General features: G+C 32.4%; 1 protein-coding gene across 2 annotated transcripts; it reads left to right on the top strand.

The window, feature by feature from the left end:
- Nucleotides 1–1,227: 1,227 nt before the first annotated feature.
- On the top strand, nucleotides 1,228–10,967 carry LOC139527158 (uncharacterized). 2 transcript variants are annotated; one of them, XM_071322452.1, is made up of 5 exons: nucleotides 1,228–1,425; nucleotides 4,241–4,330; nucleotides 6,218–6,328; nucleotides 7,653–7,700; nucleotides 10,032–10,967. In XM_071322452.1, exons 1-5 carry the CDS (start codon nucleotides 1,338–1,340, stop codon nucleotides 10,151–10,153), a joined length of 459 nt encoding a protein of 152 aa, XP_071178553.1. In that variant the 5' UTR covers nucleotides 1,228–1,337; the 3' UTR covers nucleotides 10,154–10,967. The 2 variants fall into 2 exon arrangements, with proteins under 2 accessions (XP_071178553.1, XP_071178554.1); XM_071322453.1 differs by lacking the exon at nucleotides 7,653–7,700 and having other exon boundaries at nucleotides 1,235–1,425.
- Nucleotides 10,968–12,294: the final 1,327 nt, after the last annotated feature.

Genomic DNA, 12,294 nt, shown 5'->3' on the forward strand with positions numbered 1-12,294 from the left:
GTATAGGAAAAAATGTACATAAAACTTCGATAAAAGATAAAACTATACAAAGTTTAGAATAAGTAATCACAAGTTAAAAGTTGAAACTGGGCTATATATATTAATCTTAATGTGCCTTATGAAGAAATAATGTGTGACAGGTGTTTTTCTGGTGTGGTGATGCTGAGGACGAAATTCATTTCTTTTCGTTTTGTATTTGATTTTGCCATGTGATTATGGATTATGGATTAAGTTCAGTATTTTGGTGATTTTACTTTTTACATTGTTCTTAATGCTCTTCTTTTAATCAGCAAAGAAATGTTTATCTTCAATATTTTAACCAAGAATGTTGATCTTTTCAAGCGTGTACTGTCTTAAAAAATTGATATGATTAATGACTATGAAAGATACAAAAATTACTTTGAAATTAAGTGATTTTATTTCAGAAAACCAACCAACTTAGTATTAAATGTATATTACTCCTTGAGGGCCTCTGATTGGAAAATAAAAATATTGAATATCATAAGGATTTCTTTTACAATCTTACGTTAAGAAAAGAAAAATTGACAAAATATAAAAAATGAAGAATTATTGCAGGGTTCTGACCCCAATTCAGACCCTTATAATTAAGTGACGTTTCTTGAACAAAAACTAAAAACTGTCAAACTAAAATAGGAAAAAAGTTTGACAATTGGAAAATGTACTATAGAACAGACAATACATATACATAGTTATAAGTTGAGACAGTTCACATTAAGTACTACCATGCATTCTTATTATTCTAATATCTTTATTTTTAGCAAAGAATTTCAAAACAATCATGATGCATTGCGCCTCATCAATTGAAACAAATCTGTTATGTCAAACTTGTTTTTCATAATCAAAATCAAAAACTAACAATATAATATGTTCTTTTCGAATGCATTTTTAAGAGACCGTTTGACGTTAGAGCCTGACTAATATCAAAACGAGTGAACTTTTTAAAATGTTATGTTACGCACTTTTAATTTGACCTTTTAGTTCGTATCGTCTTTTCCAATGGCATCTATTGGTTGCATGTCGCTGTGACGGAAATACAACGTCTCTGATTTATTTAATTTTTGGGAGTAATCAGTCTTTCTTTTAAAATATATATTTTTGTACCAATTTGTACGTTCAAATACATACATATCTAAATATTTTTATTATACGATTGACAGTTACAAAACAATGAATAATACATTATTATATTATATTGACAAAACATGAACTCTTGTTCACACTTAACAATCTATCATAGTCAATTTTATCTGTCTTAGACTTGTGTAAAACAACTTTTAGTTTACACACTATAACAACAAAAATATTGTGGACGCAGGATGCAAATATTTGTTCTCATTTGTTTATTGGTTTTTATTCCAACATGTATCTCGCAAGGGAACAGAAAAAGAAATAGAGCTAACCAAGGTAAGAAGACCAGGTACAAGTTAAGTTTCGAATTCTGTGAACCTTGAAACACTCGCATAACACATGTTTACTTCTATATTGCTGCAGAGAAATTAAGTTTTGATAGATTTAACTTTGTGATCGTATGGCTTTGTTTTCTTCATTCCGCTGAAGTTTCAAATTCGCATTCAAGTTTTTACAACTTTAGAAAAGCAAATAGAGAAAATCTTTTTGATTAGCTAATAAGTGTTCCAAATGCCTCTGGCAGAGATGTTTTTATTAGATCGGCAACTAATGGAAGACATATGTAAAAGGTTTTTGGTAAATCTTCATACAAGGCAAATTTTGGTCGTAATTCACTAATGACGATTTTTGTCAGATAGGAAGAGGACTACTTTTGCATAGGTACTATTTCTGTACCGAAAATATGTAGTACTGGAAATCTACTTTTAATATTCAGTACTATTTTGTTACTTAAGAATTATTGTAATATTTAGGTACCTGTATTTTACAGTACTTGATTTGGACTTGAAATTTAAGTACTACAGATTTTTGGTTGCACAGTTACATTTTTAGCATTTTGAAAGTTTGTCCATTTCAATTCTCTTAAAGTTATGATGTTCAAACATGGAATACTGTGATCATTTTTGTATTTTTTTTTTGTACCAATATTTTAAGTACAAATCAAGTACTGGAAAATACAAGTACCTAAATATTACAATAATTCTAAAGTAGAGAAATTGTACTAAATATTAAAAGTAAATTTCCAATACTACAGATTTTCAGTACAGAAATAGTACCTATGCAAAAGTAGCTGTGTATGTACAATATGCTTTCCCGTCTGGTTTAAATGACGATAATCTCAATGCAAATATGTCGATAATCTCAATGCAACCATTTAAGCCATCCGAGTAAGTCAAATGAGTGTTTAGCTCTCGTGTATCAGTCCATTTCAAAAAAGCATTTCACAGATGTCTAAATAGTTTAGGTATCCTTATTGTTCTCAAAATAGTAATGTGTGTACGAGAAAAAAGAAAACTAATCAAAAATACCGAACTCCATGGAAAATTCAAATCGGGAAGTCCATTATCAAATGACAAATTCATAAGCCCAAATATATCAATTAAACAAATGGAAAACCACTGTGATAATTCTGACTTGGTGCATGCATTTACTTTTGTGGAAAATGGCGGAATAAACCTGGTTTATAACTAGCTAAATCTCTCACTTGTATGACAGTCGGATAAAAATTCATTACATTGCCAACGATGTTTGAACAAACCAACAGACACGACAGGTACAAATGTCAAACACAGGAGAACAGCAGCCAACCTTGTGTTACCAAAATATTGATTCTATTAAATATTTACAATAGTGTATAGTTGGTTTATATATGAGGCACGTTTACACGCTTGTCCAACCTTATTATAGCAAAAAGATAAAACTTAATCTGACCATAGATAGATAGAGTGTGAACAAAACAAACAAATATAACAGGTTTAGATTAAACGTGACAACAGCACAACAACACATTGGTGGGATGCATAAGTACTGAGTCACGTCAAAACGATATTACCAAAAATGGAGTAAGCAGTAAAGATATATGATCACCATGATAAGACTTTGAGTTGGAAAAAAGGTGTAGTACAACACGTTTACACAGAGCATAAAAATACTGCTGTCTATTAAATAGATAACGAGGGAACTTGATTACAATCTATTCAAGTAAACAATCGATTGTATATTTAGACGCGTTTTAGCATCCTGGAGGCATACACGCATTTGAAATTAAATAGTGTTTTCTTTTTCAAAAAACATTTTATATTTAAAAAAAAAAGGCGGATCCAAGAAAACATTATTGGATACATAGAAATATTTGAATTCAATGAGAAGTTTTTTGTATAAATGAAATGCATTGTTAAAAATGTTAAGAAGGAGATTTTATTTTTATCTTCTCTTTCTCTAATCAATTAATTTCATAAACAAGGTTAAGTAGTAAGATTGTGTCAAGGATTTCCCGTCGATTTCCGGGGCGCCGAATGGGACTTGCACTTTTTGTAATCAAAATCAATTTTGTGTATACAAAATTCAATTCTGTCATAACAAAATCATTTTTGTCTTACAAAACTATGTGATACAGACTTGTTTTATGAGAACTTCAATTTTGTGACAACAAAATTCAATTTTGTCTCACAAAAGTCGATTTTGTATGCAAATTAGTTCACAGAATCCAAACTAAACTAATTTGCATACAAAATTGACTTTTGTCGCCCAATTTTCAAATTAGGTAACAAAAGTCAAGTCTGTGATACAAAAATGAATTTTGTCATGACAAAAGTAACTTTTGTCTACTGAAATAATTTTGTATGACAAAATTTAAATTTGTAGTATACTACAAATTTTGTTAAACTGAACTCATTTTTGTTGAACAAAACTCACTTTTGTCTGTACAAAATTGAATTTCGAGTACAAAACCACAAGAGTCTATTAGGGTCACACAAACAAATATATTTATAAAAATATGGTGCACACCGCTGTATAGGTTGGTCCCCTCCGTAAAACATTCAGTATGCCTTCGGAATATACATTTGTGTATAGGTTGGTCCCCTCCGTAAAACATTCAGTATGCCTTCGGAATATACACAACCTATACAGCGGTGTGTGCACCACATTTTTATGATATTTCTTCATAGACAGAAAAAATATTACACTGAATCATTCCTTAAATGAATTAGAAATTATATTTCGATTGATTTGTATTTTCAGTAGAATAAATTTATTTTTTTTTAATTCGTTTTTTCAGTGTTGTTCATGTTGTTTAATTATTATTTTACAGACACCAGCACTGATAGGAGACGATGTCGGGATTGCAGGCGATTCTTTGAAGGGGATAACTTTCAGCTGTGTCTAAAGTTATTTTGCAGCAGTAAGGTTTTTAGAAGAAAATATGTAAATTAATTATTTGAATGGGATCTGCATTTAGTTTTCTCGTACATTGTAATTACAAGATATTTATCTCGTAATTACAAGATAAATATATTTGTTTGTGTGACCCTAATAGGCTTTCGTAGCATTTCGATACCGAATAAACAATAATTGCAAATTAACCACAAACAAAAATATAATAGTAAAATTTTTCAGTAAGTGCTGTAAACCCTACAATAATAATAACCTATTGTAGGATAAAAAAGAAAAGTACTGTATAAGAAAATTTCACTCAAAATTAATGCTATTTAGTCATTTACTTTTTGAATACTATATTATGCATAAAATTAAACTCCAGTATATATACAGATTTCCGAATTTTAAAATGGAAAAGGGAATGGAATTCGTGTAAAGTATTTAAAAAAAAAAACAACGAAACTTTAAGACTCGTTATTTAAATATCCAATAGTTATCAAAGATACCAGGTCCCAGTTTCACGAAGCTGTCTTAGGACAAAGACATGTCTTAGTCCTAAGTGGGTTTCACAACGTGGTCCTAAATTAGGACATCTCTTAAAGTTTGTCATAAAGTTAGGACTACACGAGAGGTGTCTTATGATGGTCTTAGGATAATCATAAGTATATTTATATAAACTGCACTCATTTTTTATATTAATTTTGCAATTCATCTTGATGTTATATAATTATCTATTCTCCTTTTCCTGCTTATAACTTAATCTTTATAGATTGACGGATTATCATGATTTGTCAACAATGAAATTTCAATGTATTGATATCAAGAATGCACGATTTTATCCTTCAACCTTTTATAACCGATACAGTGGGAAATGAATTTAATTTACTTGTACCAAGAAAAAAATGTCATAATTTTATTCTTTTTTCTCACTTTTGTATTAAACATTTCATATATATATATATATATTGGTTAATTATTTATAATACATGTAGTTAATTTTTATATAATTATATCAATTAATACGTTAACTGTAAATACAGTTGTTTATGGTAAAGATATTCTACATTTACATGCTTTTTTCCGTAAATCAATGTTTATATTTGAAAATTTTAAAAACTTCCGACAGGTTTAGGATATCTTAGCTAAGATCATCCTAAGACAGCTTCGAGACGAGATCTTAGATATGTCATAGGATAGTCACAAGAGGATCATAAGGTTCTAAGATATCTTAGGACAGGTCTTAGAATAGCTTCGTGAAACCGGCCCCAGGCTTATAATTCGATACGCAAGACGCGCGTTTCGTCAACATAGACTCAGACATCACTGACGCTCAGATCAAAATGGTTAAAAAGCTGAACAAGTATAAAGTTGAAGAGCATTGAGGACCCAAAATTTCAAAAAGTTGTGCCAAATACGGCTAAGGACAATCGCGTGTATTCTAGTTCAGGAAGGAAAATGTATGAAGATGTGATATAAATGGTAACATTTTGCAAAGTAACCATTTAGATTCAAATCGATTGACTAAAATCGACTGCTTAGAATGATTTGTAGTTGCTGGATACAATAATTTAATTTTGGATGTAACACGACTTCATGATAGACACAATTTTGTCATGTGACCGCGACGTCATCAACGTTTAAGTTATCATTATTTACTCCTCTTTAGAATATAATTATAAAGAACGACTGTAATATTTTTTCTGACTATTCTAAATAACACAAAAAATGTGGTGCACACTTTTTTATAACCATCTACGCGGGTAATTCAGTGTGCACCACATAAAATTCTTGATTTTATTTCTTCATAGACAGAAAAAAAATGTTTTGCTATATCCTGTATTGAATCGGACCTACCAAACGTACTATCAATCTTTAATTGCATATCTAGCTAGCTTCTTTCAAATTTTCACAGCTGACAAGACCAGAAAGAACTTGAAGAGTGGTAGAAGATGCAGTTCATGTACTAAGTTCAGAGCCCAGAAAAAACAGCAGACGTGTCGGGCAGTGTTCTGTTCAGTACTTAGTACGTAAAGTTATCTTATTAATGTGATGTTTTTGGCAAACTAATTTAAGGGTTTGTGGTCGGGGAGAGGGAGGTGTTCAGTTGGGAACGCAATGTGATCGGAGAGAGGGAAGTGTTCAGTTTGGAACGCAAAGTGATCAGAGAAAGGCAGGTGTTCAGTTGGGATCGTAATGTAGTCGGGGAGAGGGAGGTGTTCAATTGGGAACGCAATGTAGTCGGGGTGAGGGAGGTGTTCAGTTTGGAACGCAATGTTATCGGAGAGAGGGAGGTGTTCAGTTGGGAACGCACTGTGATCGGAGAGAGGGTGGTGTTCAGTTGGGATTGCAATGTGATCGGGAAAAGGGAGGTATTCAGTTGGGAACGCAATGTGATCGGGAAAAGGGCGGTATTCAGTGAGGAACGCGATGTGATCGGGATAAGAGATGTATTCAGTTGGAAACGCTATGTGATCGGGGAGAGGGAGGTGCTCAGATGGGAACGCTATGTGATCGGGGAGAGGGTGATGTTCAGTTTGGAACGGAATGTCATCGGGGAGAGGGAGGTGTTTAGTTTGGAAAGCAATGGGATCGCATGGAGAGGGAGGTGTTCAGTTGGGAACGCAATGGGATGATACATCAAATGAGATACTCTTCTCTCAATAAGATCATTGTACTAATCGCTGGAAATTTATTGTTATTTGGTTCTAGTTTTAGATTGATTATTGTTTTGTCAACTTCCTTAAATTTCACTAACACAATGGAAGTCTCCCGGTATTTCAGACGGTTTTATACATCACCCGTCGTAATATTTTGATTTCAAAAATATTTGAAGTGAGAAAGAAGGTTTTTATAAAATAAAAAGTAAGAGACAAAAGTGTAAGGATTTCTTTATTTTCCAAACAGGGTTATTTATTATAATAAGTAGTTTAAGAATTTTTCAAGGATTTCTCGCCGATTTTTAATATCGTGTAAAATTGGTGTTCATTTGAACTAAAGTTATCAAGAGAAAAGGACAAAAAAAAACGTCCATGCGTCATAGAAAAGCTTTCATCTAATAAACTGCATTGGACATCCTTTAAGTTGATTACTAATCACTTACCGAAGTTGATCATACATTAACTTAGAATACATATATTGCCATTCATTGACTCAGCCTTGTAAAATTCTATTTCGCTTCTCTATTTGTATCAGTAGTGTATTAAAAGACAAACTTGAAATTTATATTTCACTAGAAAAACATTAATGTTTCGCTTTGCAAAATAAGATACTTTTACTTTAAACAAAAGGAATTCAGATTCATTTTCTGCTTTGAAATACAGTTCACATTTCTTTCCCTGCCTTTACAGGCGCAAAAGGCGAAATACCCTCTAGACGAGCTCGGCGCATATTACGTTGTAAGTGAATTTGAAATATTACATCATACGGCGGGGTTTGTGTTACTTAGTTTTTTGTTTATTATGTTGTGTCTTGTGTACTATTATTTGTCTGTTTGTCTTTCTCTTTTAGCTGACGTTGTCAGTTTATTTTCGATCTATGAGTTTGATTATCCCTCTTTCATACTCTATTATTCGTATTTATTCAATTAAAATTGTAATTTTATATAAAACTCGATGCGTTATGTATAACATCCCCCCTTTTTCTTCTATACTTTTAATTATTGTGGAAGGGGGCGCCAGGCATTCGTAGTGTATGCGTGTCTCTAACAAGTTGTTTATGGAACAATCAAATGGAATTAATACATGTTCAAACATTTGTACCCGGTTTTAGTATCTTAATACATTTTTTTGTAACTGTCACGTGTTAGTGATGCTGAAATATAGTAGAATTTTTGAAAACGCAAATTGCAGTTTTTATATGCCGCATTTATGGACGGAATGTTTTCTGGTCTATGCGTCCGTTTGTTCGTCCGTGCGTCTGTCCAACTTCAGGGTACAGTTTTTGGTCGAGGTGGTTTTTAATGAAGTTGAAGTACTTAGTAAACACACATGTTCCTTATAATTGATCTTTCTAATTTTAATGCCAAATTAGAGTTTTTATCCCATTTTCACGGTCACTGAACAAAGTAAATGATAGTGCGGATGGGGCATCCGTGTTCTATGGAAACATTCTTGTTTTATTACAAATTAACTTTTAGAAATTTAATGAGTGAAATGAAAATCAAGAGTTGCATTACTCTGAAAACAGTATATCTCGTATATGTTCCTGCATTACTCCACTGTTCTTTTTAGAATGGTCATGTTTTCACGATGCAAGATGCATATTAAAAATGTACACGATTTAACAAATAACACACTAGCACATACTGGTAAAGAATCTGACATGGAACATGCTTAATAAATAATAATGTCCTAAATCAGATCCGGGTTGTTGTTGGTTGATGTCTTTCATATTTGTTTATACGTAAATTGTTAAAGTTATACCATCAATGTTCTCAAATTGAATTGTTTCATATTTTTCATGTCAGGGCGTTTTATAGCCGACTATACGGTATACGATATTTTTTTTATTGTTGGAGGTCGTTCGATTTCTTATATTTGCTTATATCCTCTTCATTTGAACTTTGGTAAAAAGTATATCCCGTTTTCTAATCAATAACAAGAGTGCACACACTGAAATGTCTCGCCTTCTTTACTAATCATTGATATTATGTTGATAGTCCTAAGTATAAAGCTTTATTACAACTGTCACATAAACTTAACATTAACCAAGTAGCTAAACAAAGACCAATGAACCATGAAAATGAGGTCAAGGTCAGATGAACCATGCCAGGCAGACATGTACAGCTAACAAAGCTTCCATACAACAAATATAGTTGACCTATTACTTATTATAGTTTAAGAAAAATAGACCAAAACACAAAAACTTAACACTGTGCAATGAACCGTGCAATTGAGGTCATGGTCAAATAAATCTGCGGGACTGACATATAGATCATAATATATTTCCATACACCAAATATAGCTGACCTTTGGCATATAAAATTACATAAAAAGACCAAAACTTAAAAACTTAACTTTGACCACTGAACCATGAAAATGAGGTCAAGGTCAGATGACATCTGCCCGCTAGACATGTACACCTTACAATCATTCCATACAACAAATATAGTAGACCTATTGCATAAAGTATGAGAAAAACAGACCAAAACACAAAAACTTAACTATAACCACTGAACCATGAAAATGAGGTCAAGGTCAGATGACACCTGCCAGTTGGACATGTACACCTTCCAGTCCTTCCATACACCAAATATACTAGCCCTATTGCTTATAGTATCCGAGATATAGACTTGACCACCAAAACTTAACCTTGTTCACTGATCCATGAAATGAGGTCGAGGTCAAGTGAAAACTGTCTGACGGGCATGAGGACCTTGCAAGGTACGCACATACCAAATATAGTTATCCTATTACTTATAATAAGAGAGAATTCAACATTACAAAAATTCTGAACTTTTTTTTCAAGTGGTCACTGAACCATGAAAATGAGGTCAAGGACATTGGACATGTGACTGACGGAAACTTCGTAACATGAGGCATCTATATACAAAGTATGAAGCATCCAGGTCTTTCACCTTCTAAAATATAAACCTTTTAAGAAGTTAGCTAACGCCGCCGCCGTAGCCGCCGCCGCCGCCGGATCACTATCCCTATGTCGAGCTTTCTGCAACAAAAGTTGCAGGCTCGACAAAAATCATAAAGCCTTGTTTTTCATTCTTTTTTTAGCTTCTCTTGATCCGACCACATTTACGAGAATAGCCACAGCTTTTACAGTGGACATGCTGTGTCAATATTGTAGGACCAGAAGGAATCGTAATTGTCTTCGAAAGTTTGCTTGTCAACGCTAACGAGAGGATCTATACGTACATGTATACACACATACATACATGTGGATAGAAACAAGTGCCGGTGTTTATAATAATTATGTGTACCATATCGTCTACAAAATATGGAACTATAATGAAAGCTTATCTGAATATGTTTTTTTGTATCCCATTAATTGTGCATAAAAGTATAATTTAAATGTGTGAAGCATTATAAGCGATTCAACTGTTTATTTACATAGTATGGCATATCGTTTAAAGATATTTTATTTATTTTGTTCACCATGTATATGTTCTTGTGTATGTCCTAAATCAGAAGCCTGTAATTCAGTGGTTGTCGTTTATTTATGTGTTACATATTTGTTTTTCGTTCATTTTTTGTACATATATATATAGGCTGTTAGTTTTCTCGTTTGAATTGTTTTACATTGTCATTTCGGGGCCTTTTATAGCTGAATATGCGGTATGGGCTTTGCTCATTGTTAAAGGCCCAAAAGGTTCTTTTAGACAATGAATTTAAATTAAAAAAAATCGCACCTCCTCTATCTCAAAAAGATGTTTACAGTGTAGTTTACTTCTTGGGACAAATAATATCAAAATTATAGAAATTTTTACCAGAGACATATGCCTCTGTTTCTATCAGCTCCAACTCAAAATATTGACAATTCTGTGTTAAGGGGGTCTAAATATTTAGTTTGACAGCTTGAGACGTGCTAATTTTTTAATCTTTTTTTACTGGACCAAATCACTACTTACCATAAAGATTCAGTACCCAAATTGTTTAACATGTAATTTCTTCCCCTTACTTAATATTTCATGCATTAAATATCAATAAATTGGGAAAGTGTTTTAAAAAAAATGCAAGTTATACACTGTTCACACTATACACTGTTCAGGGACTATATTCGTAAGACAATCAAAACCAAAGGACGATAACTGTGTCCTTGGACCAAAAGAAATAAAATGTCATAAAAGACCCGAAACATTAAATTGAGAGATATACTATATCGAAAAGAATAGTTTATAAAATACAGAGATATATGCAAGTTTATACAAAAAATAGAGTATAAAAGGCAACATTCATCAAGAAAGGAGAAACATTTAAAGTAAGAAAGAAGCCCCCTCCACCTCTACCTCATCCAGACCCTCATACAAACAGATCGTTTTACTTAAAAAAAAGAAATAACACTAATAACATGTTGCATGTGAGAAACTTTTCTAGATTGACAAACTAAAAAAAAAGACCAAACCAAAAAACTTGAAAACCAAGAATGTAAGACTAATGCACCAAGTTCAAAAGATTTAAAAGTATTTGTTCAAACTGAGACTACTATTTTTTTGTTATAGTAGTCTCAGGTTTTAAACAGCAGTTGGAATAACTGTACCAAAGAGTGCAGAAAAATCCTTTTGGATATTGATGCTTTGCAAAAATGTAATCAAGGGATTCTCAATTATGGTTATTTGTAGCAATATTTTACGATGGCAGATCTTAGATAGTCTTCTTTACTCTTTTTATTTAGACCTGAATCAATCATTAGAGTTGGGCTTATTTTTAAAAAAATAACCTGTTTGTTATCAACACCAGTGAAACCCCTAAATGGTCTTGTCTGCTTTACTTATGATTGAATTTATATTAAAAGTCTATAATATGAAGGTTTTACTAAAAGTATTACTCACATAAACCTAACATTATTATTGATCCATGGAAATGAGGTCAAGGTCACAGTCTTCACGATGAACTGTTAAATCTACAGGCCCAGAGCTCAGTTTTTGAAAAATTTTAGTTAGATTCTGTTGGCCTGTAAATATGATTTTTACAGGCCCGATAACAATTTTACATGCCTGGGCTGCCACTAAGCGTGAAGACTGAGGTCAGATGAACTATACCAGACAGACATGTACAACCTGAAATCATTCCATTCACTCAAATATAGTGGTTATATTGCTTTAAGTAAATGAGAAAGAAAAAAAAAAATCACAAGTCTTAACCCTGAACAATGAGGTCAAGGTAATATGAAACCTGCAAGATGGCCATATACACCTTCAATTCATTCCATACTAAAGTTGACCTGATGCACAGATATAGTAACTGGTGAACTGACATAATCACAGAAACTTATTGTTGACCAATGAACCATAAAAATAAGATTAATGGCAATTTGAAA

The sequence above is a fragment of the Mytilus edulis genome, chromosome 6, assembly GCF_963676685.1.
Source record: "Mytilus edulis chromosome 6, xbMytEdul2.2, whole genome shotgun sequence".
NCBI lineage: Eukaryota > Metazoa > Mollusca > Bivalvia > Mytilida > Mytilidae > Mytilus > Mytilus edulis.